This window comes from Rhinichthys klamathensis, unplaced genomic scaffold, assembly GCF_029890125.1.
Source record: "Rhinichthys klamathensis goyatoka isolate OS25496 unplaced genomic scaffold, OSU_Roscu_1.1 h1tg000050l_1, whole genome shotgun sequence".
NCBI lineage: Eukaryota > Metazoa > Chordata > Actinopteri > Cypriniformes > Leuciscidae > Rhinichthys > Rhinichthys klamathensis.
Window position 1 is genome coordinate 2,551,288 of NW_026606596.1, and position 24,005 is coordinate 2,575,292.

General features: G+C 42.0%; 1 protein-coding gene across 1 annotated transcript; it reads left to right on the forward strand.

Annotated features, from left to right (window-relative positions):
* The first annotated feature begins 4,902 nt into the window (after positions 1–4,902).
* LOC130082749 (C-type lectin domain family 4 member M-like) lies at positions 4,903–8,884 on the forward strand. Its single transcript, XM_056247603.1, has 5 exons — positions 4,903–5,074; positions 5,155–5,298; positions 5,534–5,661; positions 8,533–8,639; positions 8,749–8,884. The coding sequence occupies exons 1-5, from the start codon at positions 4,903–4,905 to the stop codon at positions 8,882–8,884; spliced, it is 687 nt and encodes a 228-aa protein (XP_056103578.1).
* The last annotated feature ends 15,121 nt before the right edge of the window (positions 8,885–24,005 follow it).

A 24,005-nucleotide genomic window follows, 5' to 3' on the forward strand; every position in this document is an offset into this window, starting at 1 on the left:
AAACCGATCTTGTTTTTCTCTCGTAGAATGGCAAGACCAAAACTGATCCATGGTACAGAGTCAGAAGAGTAAAGCAGTTTTTGTGCAGTCTGTAACCTCATGGCTTTCACCTTAGAGGCTAGATGAATTAGTCCTTGACCGCCCTCAATAACTGGAAGGCACAGAACTCCTGGAGGGAGCCAATAATGGCCTCCCCAAAAAAAGTCAACAAAGGCTTTTTGAAGTTGCAATAAGAGCTCTTTGGGAGGGTCCAACACTGTTAGACGATGCCACAGCATTGAGGCGGCTAGATTGTTCACTACTAACACTCTGCCTCTGTAAGAAAGCTGAGCTTGAATCCATTTCCATCTCTGGAGCTTGCCTGTTACTTTTTCTAGAAGTCCTTCCCAATTCTTTTCCATAAACTGTTCAGTCCCAAAAAACAGTCCAAGTATCTTTACACCTTCTTTATTCCAAAGGCACTGATGTGGAAGTTGCGGTAGATTCTGATTCAACCAATGACCTAATAATAAAGTGTCTGTTTTTTCCCAATTGACACGTGCCGAAGAAGCACTCTCATAGATGTTGAGGCATGAGATTAGATGTTTAACATCATCTTCAGATCTAATGATCACTGTGATGTCGTCGGCATAAGCTGTTAGTTTAACTGATGGAGTATTCGAGAGGCAAGATGATGGAACCGTCAATCCTTGCAGCTTCTCCCTCAACATCCTCAACATTGGTTCAATGGAAATTGTGTACAAGAGGCCAGATAAACTACAACCTTGTCTCACTCCTCTATGTACAGAAAAAGGTCTTGTCAGAATTCCATTAATTTTCAACATGCTATAAACATCTTCATACAGAAGTCTAATCCATGAAGTAAACTGCTTTCCAAAGCCAAAGCCTTCAAGTATTTTGAACAGATATTCATGGTCAACTTTATCGAAGGCCTTCTCCTGGTCCAAACAGACAAGACCAAGATCAAACTTATGCAGTTCGGTTAAATACAACATGTCCCGCACAAGAAAAAGATGGTCAAATATAGACCGCTTTGGTACACAATAGGACTGATCTTCGTGAATAATGGATGCTAACAATTCCTTGAGAAGATTTGTCAGAGCTTTAGATAATATTTTATAATCAGTTCCCAAAAGAGAAACTGGTCGCCAGTTCTTTAATAGGCCAAGATCTCCTTTCTTGGGTAAGAGAGTGATTACAGCTCTTCTGCAACTCAGGGGTAAGATTTTTGATTCAAAACTTTCACAAAATACAGCATACAGATCCTGTCCGATGAGGGACCAGAAGGCTTTGTAGAACTCAGAGGTCAAACCATCTAACCCTGGAGATTTTCCTGAGGATTGCTGCTGAACAGCCTCAGTTAGCTCGTGAAGTGACAAGGCTTTGTCTAATTCAGCTTTATCTTCTTTTTTAAGATGTGGAAGTCCATCTAAAAGCTGATTTGTTGCTTCAAGGTCACAAGGTTGTGCTGTATATAAATCCTCATAAAAGAGTAAAGTTTGTGAAATTATTTCTTTCTTTTCCATTATTTCTTTTCCATTTGGCAATTTAATATAATTTATGTTTTTCTTCTCTCTAATATTCCTCTCCAATGAAAAAAAGAATGTTGTTGAAGAATCCATGCTGTTTAGCTGAAGATATTTTCCCCGTATCGATGCGCAGCGACTTCATACAAATTCTTTAAAATCAAATTGTACTCTTTAAGCATTTTTGCAGTTTCTGTCTCTTCACCATCACTGATGGAACTGCTTAACTGGAGAATTTGCTCTTCCAAGAACAGGACCTTTTCTTTCAGCTCCATCATACGGCTTCTTGTATATTGCTGACAAAAGAGCTGGATCTGTACTTTTCCAGTATCCCACCACTGGCCTAAATTTTTATACTGTAACTTTCTCTCTCTCCACTCTCTCCAAAACAAAGTAAAAAATTGTACAAAAGACTTATCTTGCAATAATCTATTGTTAAAACGCCAAATATGATGGTGGGAAGTGCTCTGTTTTATGGTCATAGTTACCGCAATATAATGATGATCAGAAAATGATGTTGGCAAAATTTTACTATTAAAAAACCTTCCTCTATTATTCTTTTGAACGTAAAATCTATCAAGTCTTGCACCAGAGACTGTGTTCGAATTAATTTTCAACCATGTATATTGTCTATCTCTAGGGAAGGCTTCTCTCCAAACGTCTACAAGGTTGTGAAAACGAATAACAGTTTTGAGAGTTTCAGACGAATTGAGATTAGGTTCAACATGGTTCCGATCCATAGTATAATCAAGAGTACAATTAAAATCACCAGCTAAAATTATTATTCTATTATTTGGAATTTTTGAAATAACATTTTTAAATTTTTTGAAAAAAGAAACTCTTTCTACACCGTCATTAGGAGCATAAATGTTAATGAGAGAAAAAAATAACTCAAATAACTTAAATTCTATAATTTGCATTCTGCCAGGTATAACTTCTTCAGCTCTGCTATCTTGTACTTGTACATCTGAAGAAATAAGAACTGCTACACCGGCACTAACGTTTGAACCATGGCTAAGGAAAGTTTTACCTTTCCACTCACTTAGCCATTGCACCTGATTATTCAAATCTGTGTGTGTTTCTTGCAGAAAAACTATACCAGATTTTTTCCAATTAAAAAAATCAAACAAAGCACACCTTTTTTCAGCACCACGACACCCATTAACATTCAAAGATCCAAAGTTTAATGCCATGATGCTGACTATTAATAAAGAGACAAAAAGCGTCCAAACACAGGCTATAAATTCTCTTCTCTCCATTTAAAAAAAAAGAAAAGAATATTCAAACCTTCTTTACATTACGGTTTACCGTGTTTTTTACCTTTGTTATTATTTTCTTAAGGCGATAACGCTTCCGTCTACTTAATTCCTCAACGGTTGCTTTGTTCATTGCCATTTTACATGACACCAAAAATCGCTTCAAATCAGGGAAAAACGTCTCTATTTGTGGTTTACGAGCTCCCTTAGTACTATCTAGAAAGTCACTGATTTGCTTTACTGTGTACAATCTAGCGTCAAGCGACTCCGATCTCTCAGCATCATCTCCATCAGAAGGACTATCTATACTCTCAAGATCCTGATCTGAATCATTTTCAGAAATAGCATATCCTGAACTCACATTGGACATCTGGGTACAGCTTTCTTCCTCAGCTTCCTCTCTTTCGCCTTCTGTTTTATCATCTTCTATAACTGTTTGCCCTTTTCTGATTGTTTGTCCTCTTCATTTACAATCAGAGTAGATTTTTCTACACTTGCTAGATTTACAATCTCCTCACCCGTATCCTGATTTTCTACGTCTCTTCCTACATCAGTGTTTTCTTTAGGTGCTGTTTCAACAGCAGGAACAAGAACATTATTTTGTTCAACGTGTTGCTAAATTATTTGCGGATTAGATGACTTATCTGTTTGTTTTTTTGGACATGTTTGCCTAACATGCCCGTGTTCCCCGCACGCAAAACACCGCATGTGATCCGAGCTAATAAAGACATAACGTGCTTGATATTCGGATTTTTCAGACCCAGCGGAATCATTTTTATAGGTGCTGTTAATTTGCCATATCTTTCAAGAACGCTTTGAATGGTTTCGTTCTTTATGAACGGAGGAACGTTCGATAATACGATTTTCTTAGATGGACTCGATAACGGCAGTACTGGCACAAACGTATCATTAAGCGTAATTCCGCGTTCAACCAAACCATCAACCATCTGGACATCGGCAAGAAAAACAACAACAGCTTTGTTCATCCTTGAAGCTGACTTGATATTTAACCCACCAACCTGTTCGCTGACTGCAACCACCACATCTTCCACAGATATTGAATCATCAGGTGTGCATTTCAAACCGTGTCTAAGAGTCAAGCGTGAGAAATCTCCGCTTGACCCCATTTATCTAGGTTTGCCGACCTCAGTCGGCGTTCAAAAATAAGTTTATTACATAAACTAAACTCTAACGAAATCTTATAAAAAGAAAACGAAAAACAAGATTAAAGTAAACAAACTCTCATGTGCTCCCGAACTCTAATTCTTCCCACTACCCACAATCCCTAGCGAGAGAGAGAGAGAGAGAGAGAGAGAGAGAGAGAGAGAGAGAGAGAGAGAGAGAGAGAGAGAGAGAGAGAGAGAGAGAGAGAGAGAGAGAGAGAGAGAGAGAGAGAGAGAGAGAGAGAGAGAGAGAGAGAGAGGACCAGCAAAGCAACACATATACACAATGCATCTCAGGACGCAACAGAAGTCACAAGGAAGTGACTCTGAAAGATGGTGCTGCACTTTATACGTCTTTCTTAATTCAGCCACTTCCTCCTGTAGCTGTTTCAGTATCTCCATCCACTCAGCCTCTCTTTTAACATTTAACACTTTAGCCAGTGCTGTGTCGTCTGTTACATCTGAAGTTCTTGCATTCACTTTAACCTCTTTACCACACTGACACTTTTGCTGTCTGTACCACTTATAACTCGATGCCTCATTCTTCTTGTCTATCAGCTGTTCATCAGAAACATTTCAGTCATCTGATAGCTTTTCATTTCTTACAACAGTCCAGATATTACTGATTTCCCAAACCTTCTGTATTAACCCCAAACTATACTGCAGAACATCTGACTTTCTTTAACTCAGCTGCCCTGAGCAGATTCCTGAGCATCTTAGGTGATAATTATGAGTCTGTTGTTTAAATAATTCAAACTATATAATCTAATAAAGTGTTTCCTGTCATCACTTGTTCTTATTCTAAACTTGTATATTAGAATGTCATTTGATGTTTGACTTCACACATTTCTCTTATGCCTGTTCCGTTGTGTGCAGATGTAAGTGTTGATAAAAGCAGAACCAGACGCAAGACACACGCAGAGCAACCGAACTAAAAACACAACATTCAGTGTTATAATGTCTGACTATAAAAGATTAGAGATATCTGAGGTCATTTATGAGTGTGTGAGGAGGACTGAACCTCAGGACATGAACAGAGAGAGTGTAGAGTTGATGCTGGATATCGGTTACAGTATTGATCATGACTTCAGGACAGAGACAAACACACACCAACCACTTCAGCAGACAGGTAATCACATTCATTTCTTTAATAAAATCATCACAGTTTGCACATGTTCAGTCATTTAACATCATATCTGTGGTGTTCAGGAAGTGATACTGTGAGGAACAGAAGCTCCAGAGCCGCTGCAGTGTGTTTGGTGTCGCTGTGTGTTCTTCTGCTGACTGCAGTCATAGTGCTGTGTGTTCACATCCATACAAAGAGCACAAACTACACAGAAGAGAGAGATCGGCAACTAAACAAGAACATAAACTTAAAAAATTAAAGCAATGGATTATTAAACCAGATTAACAACCTGACTAAGCAAAGAGACCAATTAAATCAAGCGAAAAATGAACTGTGGAAGAGTCTTTGTGAAATGGGTAATTTTGAACTGCAGCTAAACAAATATACATAACTAAAAACAAGTTGCATAATTCATTAGGGATGACGATAAAGTCCTAATCGTTGAACTGGTTGTGTTTACAGATGGATGGATTTACTATAAATGCCATTCTTACTTCATGTCCTCTATGAAGAAGAACTGGACTGAGAGCAGAAGATACTGTACAGAGAGAGGAGCTGATCTGATCATCATAAACAACAGAGAGGAACAAGTGAGTGAAAGACAGTGATTCTCATTTACTAAAATTTACGCACTCTATCCGAATTTATGAGCATATTTGAACTTCTCGCGAAAACTTTCCGCCTATTTTCGGAGTATTCTAAATAAGTGTCTGCGTGCCCGAGGTATAGGCTAAGTAATTTACATAAAACACAGCCAAACCGTGTCCATATAACGCCATATAAAAGCATTCCGTACATCCTTTCCTTTCGTCACCGCGTGCGCGTGTCCGTTAAGTCCATGAGACTGAGTGTAGAGCATAGACAGTAAAAGAAATGGACACAGCGACCCCATAGATTTCAACGGAGAAAAGTGAAGCCAATTAGAAGCACTCACTTCCTGATGGTTGAGCGAACTGCGCAGGCTCAAATTGAGCTTGACGACGTAGATGTGACGTGAGCAACCTGTCTCACAGTTGTACTGTGCCAAGCGGAATCTGAATCATTCCCTTCCGAATCTTGCAGAGACGGAGAGCGTGAGTAGCAGCTGTCCATGAGCAGCAGCAGGATCAACTATATGACTCTCTATGGGCTTCTCCCTTGACTTTATGCCTCCACGTCCCCCCGATTGCCCGCGACCTTCTTCTCCTGTCTATACGTTAATTTCTCTACTGTGCGACAGAGAGTCGCGTGGTAAGATACAAAGTAATGGAGCCTTTTATACATTGTCATGTTTCTTTAGAAATAAATAATGGACAAATGGAGTCTTTGGATGCCTCAGATGTAAAGTTATTCGCTGTCAAAGTGACGCCAAAATGAATGGGAGTCAATGGAATGCTAACAGCAGGTGATGGTCTGCTACAATGGCGGCCCCCCGGGTGGCTTCAGTTTCCGGCTGATGGATTACCCCCTTGGTGTAGAGTCACATTTGTCATTTTAGGATTCAGAAGGGTGCTCGCGAGCGCCCCCTTTGCAGTCGATATGCGCCCTCGATGCGCACTTTTGCTGAGCCCGCAGTGGTTTTGCACAGACATAAGCCATTTTAATAACAATGAAGGTCCATGTTTTATAAAATGTCCACGAAACTTAATGAGATGTTTAGTGAAATTAGAAAATATTTAAGATTTCGAATTTAGTTGTAGCCTATATCCTACATACATGTTTTTTAGATCCACATATTTTGTTCTAATGTCACAAGTAATAATCTCAGGGTTTACTGGATTTTACATGATTCTTTGTAGTGTGGTATTGGTGGTAGGGTGGCCATACGTCCGGATTTTGGCCGGACAGTCCGGATTTTAAGCCCCCTGTCCGCCGCAGCCTCAAGCCGGACACTAATTTGTCCTCCTTTTTGGAGTTGCGCTTAATCGGCCTAAAAACCCCCCGCTCTAGAATCTTTACTGGGACGCAGCAGCATAGCGGTTATTACCGTAAGATCTCTGGCCAAACAAATGATTGGCTGAAAGCGGTGTGAAATAAATATCTGATATATCATTGGTTAAAAATGTAAACAAGCCTCCGCATGCTGGCTACGTCATATCGTTAACATGCCGAAACGTCAGACCTCATCTAATCCGGAAAGGACAAAAGAGCACAAATTTATACCAAAAGAGGGTGCAGAGGGTGAACTTCTTTGTTAAGAACTGAAATGTGTATTTATTTATTTTTCGCATTCATTATTTATGTATTTCCAGAAGTCCAGAAATGTTATGTTTTCTGGCACTGTGCACTTTGCAAGACAGGTTCATCTCAGTGGTCAGTTTTTGAAACAGACATCACAATGTCTTGAATAAATACAAACACAGTAAACAAACACTTTTTTGCCTTATCTGTTACACATATAGGTCTATATCAAGATATATCGTAGATCAAATTGTCTGGCAATGAATAGAGTAGGCTATTCATTATCACTGTATGATACCATCGATATGATGGACAAAATTGTAGTGTAGTTGCGAGTAAACGGTGTTCTGAGTCTGTAGCGGCACTGAGTACACCAGAGTCCTATGCTATTATTCTAGCCTCACTAAATGGCGCAAAGTGTCCTCCTTTTTTAGTGTTATGGAAATGGCCACCCTAATTGGTGGTGATGTACTAAAATAAACATTGTCACGTGTGGACCTTTCTTCTTCTCACCGTTGATTCCTGATGGAGAGGACAATTACTTGAGTCCCCCCCCTGTCGTTTCACAGAATAGTAGTCTACAACAGCGAGCGCGTCGAGCAGGCCTAAACGCCTCGTCCGTTTGGGGAGGTGCGCGCGCAGTCTGGTGAGACTCGCGCTTACGCCTTTCCGTCTACCTACCTGTGATTCGTCTCGTCAAGCTTCCAGTCTTCTGTCCGTCTTTGATCCCTCGTCCTGTTCCACATCTCCTGTCTTCTAGTTCACTCGTCACCTGCACAGAGAATCCACTCATCCTCTCACCATCGTCTGTTCCCGCTGTTTCTCACCACTCTGCTCAATAAGCACTGTTATCACTATATCACCTGTCTGTTTCTTTCTGTGTTGTGACACATATAGCCCTAGTTTCAGTTGCTCTTACATTTTTTCGTAATTTAAAATACATTTTTGAACGAAAGTTATTGATGAATCATTATTTGTTCGTGAAAACGTTCGTACGCATATTTCACGCACAAATCTGCTTGCTCAGTGAATGAGACCTGTGTCTGTGTGTGGTCCTGGTAAACCCTACGTTATGGGTTATTATATGGGCATATATATTTTTCTTGAAAATGTAAAAGTGCAGAATGTTTTCTGTGAGGGTTGTGTTTAGGTTTCGGGGATATAATCAGTTTGTATAAAAATCATTATGTCTATGCAAAGTGTGCATGTGTGTGTACTTGCTTTGGATGGATGATAAAATATGTTTATATGAAGTCAATTAAAGTTTGTAATTTAACAGATTATAATATAATTGTTCTTAGGGATTTGTTAAGAACATTTCTGGTGATGCCTATGTCTGGATTGGTCTGACTGACAGTGATGTGGAGGGCACATGGAAATGGGTTGATGGAAGCACACTGAGCTCTGGGTGAGAAATTACTCAATTTAACTGATTTTTTTTTCTAATAATGATTCTAACAGGTATCAAATCACACCGAAAGAAGCACTGAACATCTAATGCTGATCTGTAATTTCAGGTTCTGGGCGTCTGGAGAGCCTGGTGGACATGTAAAAGAGAACTGTGCTCTAACTCATTCATCAGGACGGGCTGATTATCCATGTAAAGCTAATTATCAATGGATCTGTGAGAAAACCATTAAAACAAGTCATTAAATCACAAATTGTTTATGCTGTAAATTTTGAACAGACATAAAAGGTCTTTCTTACTTTAAGACAATCTAAGCCAAAAAAAAAAAAAAAAAAAAAAACACACACACATAGGTTCTCTCCCTCAGTAAAATTTACTTAAAGCCTTTATGTATATATGCATTACAAAGATATTTATAATGTATGTTAGAATGCATTATATCTTTTCATAAATAATTGTAACCAAAGTTAAAATGGATTATAATCATTGCAGAATCATTGTTACATCTGAAATTGTTTGTTTGTTATGTGTTTTAATACATTATACCTGTACATTATAAAGGCATAACATAAGTATTATAATGTATTATAATAACTGTGGTTACAATTATTCATGAGATCATACAATATTTATATGGTGCACTACAAGGAATAATGAAAGGAATTATATATAAAGACTTTAAGTAAAGTGTTATAAAATTTATATTTAATTAATCACTTGTGGCACTATAATAAATAAATGTTTTATAAATAGACCTATTTGTATTTGATTATTATTTTGTCCTGTGTTTGAGTGTCTGTATCTCATGTTGTCCATCAATACAGAGGAAGGAGAATTCTGTCATCATTTAACATTTAATCCAGGTGCGTTTGTCATGGAAGACCCTGTGAATGTTTAGCAATGTTAGTCTATATAACACAAACTAGCACAAGTAAGTGTAAAAGAGCAAGTGTTGGAATACTTAACAGATGTTTGTCTGCATCTGTGTTACTGATGACTGTATAGACTCACTCTGATGAACTTCTTGTAGTGTTACGACCCCGTCTAGGCTGAGTCCGCAACATAAACTGGAATTGGCAACTATAGATCCTTTGTACACTTTTATTTACAGAACCACAAATGAAAGCACAACTTCAGGGGTGAGCAAAGGCCAAAACAACAAACAAACACCAAACAAATTCCTAACAGAAAAACTAAATTCCCTTACAAAATAAAATTAAATTAAAATTAAAAATACAATAAATTACTCTATCTAATGAAAAACAGGAGAAAACAGTATTTACAAAAGAAATGAGCTTCCACTACAGCTTCCAAGTGTGGACAAGATATTTACAATACAGAATACACAAAAAGGAAAATAGATTTATAGCCACTTATCAACTCAAAACCAAAATTCACACTGCACACAACAGCCAGACCAACAGGCAAGCTGTAGCACACACACTGTAGCAAACACACAACAGCACATGTGCAATTGAACAACAGGAAATCACAGGTTGAGCAGAGCTCCCTCTTTAGGCACTCCAGATACGTTTATTGCCCCTTGGTCCCATTAGCACCAATCACATGTGGAGATCACTTTGGTCTGATCCAATCCTGTGAAAGAAAGGGCTGGACGAGAGAGAGAGAAAGAGAGGACTAGCAAAGCAACAACACATATACACAATGCATCTCAGGACGTAACAGAAGTCACCAGGAAGTGACTCTAAAAGATGGTGCTGCACTTTATACGTCTTTTCTTAATTCAGCCACTTCCTCCTGTAGCTGTTTCAGTATCTCCATCCACTCATTTAACACTTTAGCCAGTGCTGTGTCGTCTGTCACATCTGAAGTTCTTGCATTCACTTTAACCTCTTTACCACACTGACACTTTTGCTGTCTGTACCACTTATAACACGATGCCTCATTCTTCTTGTCTATCAGCTGTTCATCAGAAACATTTCAGTCATCTGATAGCTTTTCATTTCTTACAACAGTCCAGATATTACTGATTTCCCAAACCTCTGTATTAACCCCAAACTATACTGCCCAGAACATCTGACTTTCTTTAACTCAGCTGCCCTGAGCATCTTAGGTGATAATTATGAGTCTGTTGTATAAATAATTCAAACTATATGTGGCAAAACGTGTGAGGGCAGCTCTATTATGAGTTGGGCGAGACGATAAGTTGTGCTCACGCTTTCAAACTCCTGTTTGAAAACTGCAACCAGAGTTGTGCACGCTCATAGACCACACGCACACGCACGCATGCACGAGCTGTTCATAACTAAAGGAGCATCTGCTGTACAGATCTTTGGTGTACAGTACAGCCAAAATGTCGTCTTCAGAGGTAATAAAGTTATAAATCTGCAAGTCATTTCAAATATATGGAAGGAAAGACATTTGAGTAAATTACTCTTATGTGTGAGGGGAAAACCGGGGTAGTAGAAAACTTTGTTTATGTGTTTACTGTATCCACCTATGATTGTATTGTTATGAAAACACGTTCATGAACAATATAATTGATTACTTCGCAATAGTTCAAAATAATAATCATACCGTACACGGTTGGTCAACAACGTTCACTCAAATGTCTCAAGGTAATAAACAATCAAATGTCACCATGACGTTTTCATAAAAGCCAAAACAGGCTAAGCTGCCAAAGACTTGCGGGGTTCAGCCTGTTGTATTGATCTGAGAATATTCCAATAACAATACATCCTTTTTCTGTTAGAATTTACTCAAAATTTGTGTCTAATTATCGGTCATATTTTTCAGCATGTTATCACACTCAAGAATCTTGAACTGTTTTGCTAATCACTAAACTACATGTAGCGCTGATTTATTTAGTAGATATTTTGACAGGGACAATACACACTGACAAACATTAATGAGAAATGTGTCAATACTTGTATTGACACATTAACATGTATTTTATCACAATACCAAAATATTTTACGTTTTCCTCGTTTTGATAGAATACGAGCTCGGACCAATTTGATGTTACTGTGGAGAGAAGCACTGAGGATAGCAGTGACAGCAGTGAAAGGATTTACAATTTACTATTTTTACCGAAAAAGACAATATAGCCAATGCAACGGCGTTCTTCCTTGTTGGTCCGAACACAATTCCTAGTTTATGAAACTGTTCACTGACAATGGTATAAAATCAATTCTGATTGTATATGTATCTAGCTTACGCTAAAGCATTACACATTTTACGCATCGTCATTTGTTGTCATACATAGATTGGCCGTATCAAACATTAGAGACTGGGCTATATCTTACTGTTTTATCAAGAAAAAAGCCAACTGAGGATCCCGTTTGAGACCAAGAGCAGACCGGAGATCTCTCCATTTCCCGAGGTTGACTCTCGTCTTACTCCGACGCCTGTCTGACTCCAATTTGGCCCTTTTGGTGGCACTAGACAACATTTTTCTTTTTTTTACTTTACGTGGAGTTTGCGTTGGGGTTTGGAATGGACTACAAGCCGTTCTCTTTGAATCCATCTTCTACTTTTGACGCACGAGTTGTCCGCTGATGCAGAGAATGGCGGCGCCGGCGAATACACAAACTTGCGAGACAGCCTGGTGAGCGTGAACGCGCATGACGTCACGCCCAGTCTCAAATTCGAGCCCGAATCCCTCTTATATATTTTACTGTACAGGATTATAGAGGCAATCTCAGTAAGCAGAGAAGGGCTCATTCAGCCCATCAGGCAGTTCTTTAAGCATGTATAGGAAGAAAAACAGGTATTTTTAACATGAAAAGTTGCGCAATGCACCTTTAAGTCAACATGAGAGCTCGTAGAAAGCGCATCAGTCCGGTGCTCGGCGCGGGATAATCAGTGGAAACAGAACAGCAGTCAGATGAAGCACAAAGCAATCAGCACTTTATGAGGAGCACAGAGCATCTACTCATTCGCTATAACCTTCAGCGAGTGCAGCAACACATGCTGTCCCAGGATCACTATCCCAAACTTTGTGGTGAATGCGAGCAATTGTCTCCAAGCAGGACACGCAGATAGATCTTACACTACCTGTCTCAACTGTCCACACTTAACCCTGCACTCCAGCAGAGAAAGTTAAGATAATAGTTAAAGGGGTAGTTCACCCAAAAATTAAAGTTCTATCATTAATTACCCAGCCTTATATGTTGTTCCAAACGTAAGACTATCGTTCATCTTCGGAACTTTAATTTTAATTGTTGGGTGAACTAACCCTTTAAGCTTATTGTGTTTACAGATTTTACTATCAATCCAGTCTTTACTTCATTTCCTCTGATAAGAGGAGCTGGACTGAGAGCAGAAGATACTGTACAGAGAGAGGAGCAGATCTGATCATCATAAACAAGAGGAACAAGTGGAACAATGTGGAAAAGAAAAGAGAAAGATTGTATATGTTTATAGAAAAGGCAGAAGAAAGAGATAAAGTTGGTGCACCACGGCTCCAAAAACTAGAAATGTATTGATGGACTCTCGCAAAGGCAACGTTTCGAGCACATAGGCTCTTCATTAGACTATTAAAACACTCCACAGCCCTTTACACTTCCAAGTGATTAACAAATACAGATGACATGATCCACTCACACACGAAACCCCCCCCAAAAAAACAGTATATATGATGATAAAAAGTTAAGGTAAATAATCCATCGTAATGCCATGAGGCCACTAGGGCACAAAAAAATAAATAAAAATAAAGGTAAACTAAACATGAAAAAACAAATTTATACATAAATTCACAGAATATAAATCGGGAAAACACATGTACAGTAGCATACAATGAGAATGCAGCCAAAACGTATAAGCAGAGAACTTATAAAATAAACATTTTATTAATTTAGCAGACGCTTTGGATAAAAGCATCTGAATAAATGTAAATAAAGAAATGGATGAATGTCGAAGTCTTCATTAAGTCTCTTATAACGTATCTAAGGTATAAATCCCAAATATTTCGCGTCTAAGTAAATTATTGATATCACCTCCAAGTTGTAGACACTAAACCAGTTCGATATCTATTGGAGAGTGGAGATGGGATATCTAAAGACAGCAATATGTTGTGCTACCAGACTCTTAGGGTCTTGGTGTCTAATAGTGCTACGATGTTCAGAAATACAGGTTTTGACTAGTTATAGGTTAGTTGGCCTTTTATAAGCTAGATGTGGTGGTTTATCAAAACATTTCTTAAGATCAGGATCACAACAATGTTTAGGCAAAATACCCTCTATCTCTTTCGCCAATAGTGAGTATTGAATATATTGTAAAATTCAAAGGATATGACTAAATTGAGAATTAGGTAGTAGAGAATGTTTTAATGGCACCAGATGGTAAGACATAACATGTAGGGGTGTACACGGTCAGTAGGTTTACAGTACAGGCTTGTTTCAAGAACTGACAGATGTCTTAATGACATTTACATCTAAAAAAATAATTCTTGATGGAACTAAATTTCAACGGACTGAAACTATCATTAACAAGTCTATAAGAATCAAGCAGCTGGGACTTAGTACCGCTCCATAAAGTGAAAATATCATCTATGTACTGTTTCCATTACACAATGTATTCTAATAGAGGGCTACAATCTGAGTTGTACACATTGTTGTTCAAACATGAAACAGAATAAAACTAAGGCAGACCTAGGCAAAACTAGGAGCCATCTTAGAGCCCATACTAACACCAGAGATCTGACCAAAATCTGACAATTTGGTGAAATCCAGAGTTGGACAAAGATACTTTTAAAATAAATGAATTTAAAATAAATATTGCGTTACTCCCTAAAAAAGTAACTAATTGCATTATTTAGCTAGTTGGAAAGTAATGTGCTATATTATTTTTGCACTACTTTTTCTCACCTGGGACCAGTTCTTTGTACATGGGTAACTCCGTAATCTGGATTTTACTGTTGACAATTTGACATGATCCAGGATTGTTAGGTTCTTCAATGGTCATTCTGGAATTGCTGTCATAGCAACTAGGCTCAAACCTGCTCACAAGAAGCTTATTTCACGTAAACAAGATTTGTAATGTGTTGCTCCCAACACAGGTCAAATCTAATAGACATGAAGTGCTAGGGACCTTGCAAGATTCGTTGGTTTAAAAAATAACTCAGACACCTTTTGTTTACCTTTATTTTATCATGTTTAGTTTACCTTTATTTGAGTTTTTTGTGCCTAAGTGCATACCTGTCAACACTCCCGTTTTTCCCGGGTTTCTCCCGTTTTTTAGCCCTATCTCCCGGACCCCTCCCGGTTTGTTATTTCTCCCGGGAAACTCCCGTAATTTGCATGGCCCAAACTCCTTTATGAACAATCGGAACAATATGTTTGTCTAATTTGACCAGTTGCCAGATCTTGTATTAACCCTTTCACACGTAAGTTTAAAATATTCTAACTGACCCCCCAGCGTGAGTTTTTCAAGGCGACCGTTATTTAGAACCTGTCACTTTAATGTTTCCATGGTGACGCGTCATTTCTTGTCACGTGACACAGCGCAATCACAACACAGAGCTGAATGAGTGATGATCTGCTTTTATGTCTTTTTTCCTTTTCTATTCAAAATATTCACAAATGTATTAGCTACAGCATGAAAGACTGATATTCCGATTGTCAAATATGTGCAAGTGGATGTGTTTTGTTGTTTAAACATCTTTATAACGATCGCGTTAGTTGAGCTGTATGCGCGATGGGCGGCGCCATGTTAGTTTGTTTCACAGTTCAGAGAATCGGATCTGTTGTTTCTCACGAAATACATGAAAGTAAGTGGCCGGTGAACTGGGAGAAGAATAGGGTCAAATGTAAAGCTACTTACACAATGTGTATCTGATATGAATAAAACGTTTCGTCTTATTATAATGGAAATGATTATTGTTGCCGTTTCCATAGACATCAGTGTCTATTTTACTAATTCAAAATCACTGTTTTGCTAGTACTTATGTGTATTTAAATGTCTGAACCCTAAAATAAATATTATGTGGTTTAAAATACTCAATAGTTGTGATATATGACAGCACTGAGTGCGTCGGTCTCTGGCTCAGCGCCAGCCAACGCGCGAAAGCACGTTTGAATGTAGCAGTTGATCACGTGATGCACTGACCGTTCTAATCACACCGGTGTGATCGTACGCTCCAGGGACCAGCCAAGACTGATCACACCGGTGTGATCGTACGCGTCAAAGGGTTAAATGCATTATATTCACACAATCCACACACCATATACAATTTCAACCCGTTTGTCATCTCAACCTGGCAACCTATAACCCAGTTGCGCAGTCGCGGAAAGCTTAACCCGAAATAGAGTGCGGCGCGGGACTAGATTTGATGGCCGAGTGCGAGCGCGGGCGGTAATGCACTCACTCTGTGTGTGTGAGAATAAAACGATTCGCGGGACTCCCGCAAACTAGAAATATTTATGAATAAAACACAAAAAACTAATACATTTTTATTCATCTGTTGCAGAAAAGCAACAATAACAACAAAAACGATTTACAGGCCAGAGTTTATATTTATAACATGTTTGCAGCGTTGAGCGATGTAGCCAATCACAGACATTTGTGTTGATTTCTTGAACGCAATGGCCAATCAGAAGCATTTAAGATAGACTCCCATCACCGCTCAAAACTTTTTTGTTCAGTGCTGAATTCTGTATGCTGGCAAATCCTCTAATTATAACAAACAAAGTGGATATATTATGAAAGATTCACTGTGCAGTCAGCTACATTGATAATAACAGAAATGTGTGAAAGAGAACACCCCCCCCCCCTCCCCCCGCGCCGAACAAATCTCCCGGATTTTGAAAACCAAATGTTGACAGCTATGCCTTAGTGGCCAGATGGTATAATGATGGTACCTGCTACAGGGTACTTGATGTTTTTTGCCTGCATGTGGATTACCTCTAGTGTTTACCTTTTTCTATTATCATATGTACTCATGTTTTTTTTGTTTTTTTTTCGTGTGTGAGTGGATCATGGTATCTGTATTTGTTAATCACTTGGAAGTATAAAGGGCTGTGGAGTGTTTTAATTGCCTAATGAAGAGCCTATGTGCTCGAAACATTGCCTTTGTGAGAGTATGTCAATACATTTCTATTTTTTGGAGCTGTGGTATGCCGACTTTATCTCTTTCTCCTGCTTTGTTATTTTATGTTCGAGCACCCACTTTGAGCAATTTGCCGGTGGTGTGTGTGCTTTTGTTTTTGATATGTTTATAGATAGTGTGACGATCGTCCTATGCACTCATCAGCGTTGCCCTGGAGAAAGACGCGAAACACCTGTGCTCGCTCATCATGGCTCGCTCGGCCACACCTGTCATCAATTCCCACACGGCCATATAAGCGACATGAGGCTGAACAACGAGGAGGAATAGGCTTCTTGAAAGCTGAGAACTAATGTGTCGTCTCTTGTTCTTTTTCCAGAAACCAGCGTGTGACCGAGCTAGACCCGTTACGAGCACAGCACCGATTCACCGCACCAAGGAAACAATAGGTTACTGTCGTAACCCCGGTTCTCTGAAACGTCGAGTGGAGAGATCCACCTATGGGAAGGGCATCCGTACCTGACCTCTGCAGAAGCATCCAATTGCACCAAGTCTGGCAAACAGACAGAAGCGCGCAGCCAATGCCAGGTGAGGCCACACCCCCTTACCTACGGGCATATCACAGCTGGGCGCGCTGCTATTCCTCAGTAAGTATATTCGCTTCTCGTGCGGCAAGCGGGGCAAGGCTGGTGGATCTCTCCACTCGATGTTTCAGAGAACCGGGGTTACGACAGTAACCTATTGTTCTCTTTCATCATCTCGTTTCGAGATCCACCTATGGGAGAGACATGGACAGCTCCCCGATTGCCCAATACACTCACAGTGAGGTTCTGAAGGCCAGAGAAGGACGGTCACCTCAGAGAGGCAGTGCCTGACACGTCCCACAAACATGACCCTGCAAGTTTTCCGCCACGCTAACTGCTGTGGACAAGCAGGGCATGAAACATGCATGAGACACATACATGATAATGGCCCCCGCACCACCAATGCACATAGCTAAACCCAAGAAGGAATGCGAATGCTTGGTGACAGGAATGAACATGGCCAGCCGGCCCATTCACTCCTCGTTGGTTAACCAAACGGGGCTGTGGGAAAGGGCTAAGAGGACCCTACCCCTAGGACCGAGTGTGCCACCGAAGTTCTGGTGACATCCAACCGGTAGTAACGCTCAAAGGTATGAGGAGAGGCCCAGCTGGCCGCGGAGCATATGTCCTGCAGTGGCACTCCCCTGAACAAAGCCCAAGAGGCGGCTAAGCCCCTTGTGGAATGAGCTCTGATGCCCCTTGGGGCTGCACTCCCTTTGCTTCATAAGCCATAGTATAGCGTCCACAAGCCAATGTGAGAGGCATTGCTTTGAAATGGGACTCCCCTTGTGCAGGGGAGCCCTAGAAACAAAGAGCTGGTCGCTCTTGCGGAAAGCACTGGTCCTGGTCATTATGCTTGCAGAGCACGGACGGGACACAGAGCATTCAGTCCCTGATCCTCCGGGGAGGCAAAGGGTGGAGGGTGAAAGCGGATAGCTCCAAAACCTCTGACGTGAACGCAGGGAAGCATTTCGGCATGAAGGCCGGGTTAGGCTTAAGGAAAACCTTATCTCCACTTAGGGAGAATTTGGCGCACGAGGGGTGAACCGAGAGTGCATGTAGCTCACTGACCCGTTTAGCAGATGCCAAGGCCGAGAGCAAAGCTGTCTTGAGGGACAGCAGCTTAAGGGAAATACTCCCCAGAGGCTCAAAAGGATACAGAGACCGCGCTTCCAGCACCATGGAGAGGTCCCACTCTGGGACAGATTCAACAGATCTCCTGATGACCAGCAAAGAGCGGCGTGCACCCTCCATAAATCTGCGGGTTAGAGGGTGCTGCCTGACGGTGGAGCCCCAAAACCCACATGACAGGCTGAAATCGCAGCCAGGTAGACCTTAATAGTGGAAAAAGGACCTGCCTCTTTCCATGAGGTCTTGCAGGAAACACAAAATATCAGGCACCGAGCACTGATAAGATGTGAAACCACGCCCATCATACCACCCTTCGAACACTTGCCACTTACAGCCATATAGGGATCGCGCGGAAACGGCCCTGGCCTTCTGAGTAGTGGCGATTACACGCGGCGGGAGCCCCAGTGCATTTTGGTTCTTCCTCTCACGGGCCAGGCCCAGAGAGCCACCCTGTCCGGGTGGGGGTGGTAAATCTCCCCGTTGGCTTGGGACAGTATGTCCGTGCGAGGGGGGAGGCGCCATGGCTCGGCGTATAACAGAGGGATTATCTCTGCCAGCCATGGGGCTTTGGGCCACCTGGGTGCTATCAGAGTGAGAGACAGGCCGTGCTCTCTCACCCTGGCCAGAGTGAAAATTATCAGGCACAGGGGAGGAAAAGCATACAACAGCACTTTGGGCCATGGGTGGGCCAGTGCCTCTGCCCCGAGGGGCGCGTCCATGTCCTTTAGCGAGAAGAACATAGGACAATGGTGATTTTCACGCGAGGCGAAAAGATCTACGGCTGCCTGTCCAATCTCATCCATAACCTCTCCACTATCTGCGGGTAAAGACGCCAATCCCCGTGGATTGGGTTTCCCCTCGATAGCAGATCCGCGCCTCTGTTCCGAATGCCCGGGACATGAGTCACGCGTAATGACAGAAAAACCTGTCCGCTCCACACCAAAAGCCTGTAAGCTAGAGCGTGGAGTTTTGACGAGCGCATGCCACCCTGACGGTTGATATAAGCCACTACCGTGGTATTATCGCACCATACTAGAACAGGATGTCCCTGCAGGCAAGGCAGAAAATGATTCAGAGCTTTCCAAATAGTAAAAGCTCTAAATAGTTAATGTGCGCTGAACGTAGTCTGCTCAGCCACAGACCGTTCACCGTTCTGCCTTCCTGGGTGGTTCCCCAGCCTGTTAAGGACGCATCTGTCGTCAAAACTTTTCGCATCGTACCGTCCCGAGGGGGGGTTCCCCGTGCGTAAAAGTTCTCGCTCTCCCAATGGCGCAAGGCCGCCGAGCAGGCGCGCGTCATCGTTACCGAGCGGCAGAGATCGCAAATCGGGCTGAAATGTAGTGTACAAAACCCATTTCTTTAACGTTCTCATTCTCAGGAGACCAATGGCACAACTTGGATAGATGAAGCCATGAGATCCTGCAGCCTGAGGCATGTGCGATATTGTACTCTCGCCCCTTCACTGAACTGAGACAGACAGTCCATCAGCGAGCGAACGCGCTCTTGAGAGAGACGCGCTCGCATGGAGACTGAGTTCAATTCCAAGCCCAGGAAAATGACATTCTGACTGGAAGTCAGATTGTTTTCGCTCGCATTCACCTTGAACCCGAGGGATGTGATGTGCGCGAGCACCCGGCCGGTGTCCAGCGACACCTTCTCCTTTGATTTGGCAATGATGAGCCAGTAAGTCAGAATTCTCAGCCCTGATAGTCTCAGGGGCGCCACGCCCACCTCCACACACAGACAGAAAGTTCGGGGACTCAAATTGCGCCCGAACGGAAGAACTGTGAATTCGTAACAAACGCCTTGGTAGGCGAAACGAAGATATTTCCTGTGTGGAGGGTAGATGCTTATGTGAAAGAAAGCATCTTTCAGATCGACTGATGTGAACCAGTCGTTCTGCTTTATGGCACAGGCGAGAGAGGCTTGTGTCACATTCTGAAATTGAATTTCCTCAAATGTTTGTTCAACACTCGAAGGTCCAATATAGGGCGGGGGGGCGCCACGCCTTTTGGAACATGAAAATACCAGGAATAAAAACCATGGTTTATCAGATTGGGTGGCACCATCTGAATCGCTCCCTTGTTAGGAGGGAGGAAATTTCCTCTTTCAGAATGTGTGAGGCGTTTTCTTCTGTGTGAGAAGAGAGAACGCCGTTGAAATGCGGAGGTTTTATTGCAAACTGCAGCTTGTAACCCTGGGTTACAGTACGCAAAAACCCACTCGGGCGCTGAAACGGCTTGCCAAGCCGCTTTGTGACTCGCGAGCGCCCCCGCTCGGGCCGGAGCGGAGCTGTATGGGCCCAGCTGGTTCATTTGTGATGCAAAGGCGCCATCTAGTGGGAACACTAGAGGCAACATGCAAGGGTTTGGAGGGATTTCCTCTCTCTGCAGTGAGAAGTTTTCTTTGCGGAGAGAGGTCTTCTCTCCAAAACGAATTCATTTGATTCGTAGCTTTGTGTGTTTTGTGTTGGGCAAACACTGGGGCCAAAGCCTTTATTGACAGAGTGAGGGAAACATAGTGTGGTGTCCATTGTGCTGAACTTTCCCTCACAAGGTGCCCCCAAAAGTGGGAAAAACACATATCTCCTGAACACATGAACTGGGCAGTCTCAAGTGCAGGCAGAAAAATAATATCCGCGGAGAGAGATACTCTCTCTGTAACGGATTTATTTAATGCGGTTTTTTTTTTTTTTTTTTAAGTGTTATTTAGTAATGTGTGTGTTTTGTGTTGGGGAACACAGGGGCCTTACAAACACAACGTCCACTAAAAACACATCGGCTGGACAGCCGCAACTGAGCTGTGTGAGCCCAGTTGGTTGATTTATGAGGCAATGGGATCAGAGAGATTTGCTCTCTATGTTGCCGCTGGCAGATATATAAAACTGCACGAATTCATTTGATTCGTTTATTAAATGTGTTGTTTAGTAATGTGTGTGTTTTGTGTTGGGAAACACTGGGTCCGAAGCCTTTTAATAACTGGGTGAGGGGAACCAAGTGCGTGCGGTGTGGTAACACTGCTATGTACTTTTCCTCACAACAGCCCCCTCCCCCGTAACTTGTTGTTGTGGGGGGGAGGGGGACACACACACACAACGTCCACTAACATACGGGCTGGGCAGCCACGAGAAGGGATTAACCGACCGTAGGTGAGAGACCCTGTTAGTTAACGTTACTCCCAATGGTCGAACAACAGGCAGGCCGCTTGCGTTCGGGACCGCCTTCCTAGGAAGGCATAAATTGAAAACCTCAGCACGTAATCGTAACAAATCAAGGCCCGTGAGACCGTGTTAACAGTCTAGCGGGACGCTCCGGCCGTTCAGACTGGGCGGTGGTCCCAGCGTTTACCCGTCGTACATATTCCTATCCTGGTCGGTGGCGCTCTGTGGAGCTGGCCACACAATGTTGAGACGAACGGCCGCTCACTCACAAACTTCCAGGAGGATGGACGGAGGCAAAGCCGCGTGAACGCTAGCCTAGGGAACGCTAAAAGGACCGCGTCATCCCCGTCGCCGGAACCGACCGGTTAGTCAACGAGAGTGAGGTTTTCCCGCGAAGATGTCCTTTTCAGGGAATGCGGATTGGGCTGATGTCAGCTCAAATATTTTAGAGAGGTGGCGCTCCGGGAGTCCCCCGGTAGCGCGTCATCATCACCGTGTCTCTCCTCCGAGTCAGAAAAGCCGAGCACGGCGCGCTGTGTCGTGCAACTAAAAGCCGGCTTAGTAAAAGCTACATGGGCAGCAATTACAATGACCGCAATTCCCCGGTTTCTCCAAAGCTTGAGCGTGTTAAGCCCAAGCAGACCGCGCAGAACGAGAGGGTCCTTATAGCGGCGATGAGAGCACCACACGCGGCCGGGCAGGCTCGTCGTGATAGGCTGATCCCCGGGGGAAGCGGCTGTTTAGACGGTCACATAGCCATGGGTGGGCCAGCGGTGAAGAACTCGGAAAAATCCGTGGCGGGCAGCCATGTAAAGGAGGAGCAGGTGAAGGACAGCGAGAGCTCGGGCGGCTCCGGATGCAAACAACACAGCGGATAGGCTGAAGAAACGACTGTCACTCACGTCAGGCGGAGGCTGATCTGGCGATATGTCCTCCTGAAGACTCGAAAGTGAGCAGCGTAACGTTAATCCAACCGAACTGTGTCAATGCAGAGATCGCGAGAAGCGAATGTCAACTGAGGAATAGCAGCGCGCCCAGCTGTGATATGCCCGTAGGTAAGGGGGTGTGGCCTCACCTGGCATTGGCTGCGCGCTTCTGTCTGTTAGCCAGACTTGGTGCAATTGGATGCTTCTGCAGAGGTCAGGTACGGATGCCCTTCCCATATGTGGATCTCGAAACGAGATGATGAAAGAGAACCTTGAATAGAGAATACCGCCTCACCTCAAGAAAGTCGCTCTTCACTCTGCACTCTTCAACTTGCACTCTGCACTTATTCCACTTGTAAATAAACAATTAATCTGAGCTCTCCTTGTCGCGTGATACTTCCGCCCGTCACAACATACATTTATATGTTTGTTATAGTTCTTAATGTTCTCACAAACATTTAAATATCTCAAAAACCACTTAAGAAGGTGCCACTTAAAATTTTTAATAAATGGGGCACAGAATGTTTTAATTTCCCTTTTAATGTTTAAAATGCAACAAAAAAAAAAACAGAATCTTCAATATGTGTTCTTATGCAATAGCCTATTGCATCCTTGTGTAGGCTACTCATTCTACATCATCATCATCATGATCATCATCATCCATCGCTGAAGTTAAATTCAAACTCAAGAACACAAGTACCCAGGATGTGTTCTTGATATCGAGAAATCATATGCATATATTTTAGAGAATTCAACCATTAGAAATCTAGAAGTCATTGAGTGGATGGAACATGTACAAAATAAATGTTTTAATAAGTTATGACATTTGTGATGTTATGTTTTATTTATTGTGCACTCGGTGCTGTTCCACTATTTAAAATGTGCTGGGCAACAAGATCACAGTATATCTCAACTGACAAAGATGTCGTCTGTGTTCTTCCGAGTTAGTTTTTTCAAGGTAACCTGACAAAACCGGTCTCCACAAGAACACAAGTCTGTTGTTTGCGTTCTTGGAATTGAGATGAGTCTTTGATTGATTTGATATAAATTTTCACACTGTTTTTTCTGAATCTGAGCATAATAAATACCTAAGAACTCAAATGTAGAGAAAAACGTCACTTACTGCATTTTTTCTTTACATGGAAAGTCTAAATGGAAAGTCTTATAATAATCTTAATTAAGAATGAAATGAAGGACAATGGGTTTCCTGACAAGCATTCAGGTATGCAGGTGTAAATGAAGTGTCAGATTAATATAATTGTGTTTTTATGCGTTTCATCCAGGATTTGATTAGGTAGTTTCCTAATACTGGAGTCTGGATTGGTCTGACTGATAGTGATGTGGAGGGCACATGGGTTGATGGAAGCACACTGACCTCTGGGTGAGAAATCACTGAATTTAACCGATTATTATCTAATAAATGATTCTCACAGTCAGTATCATATCACACAGAAAGCAGCACTGAACCTCTAATGCTGATCTGTTGATGCAGGTTCTGGAATGATAAAGAGCCCAATGGATACTGTGAGAAGAGAACTGTGTTTTCACTCATTTTTCAGG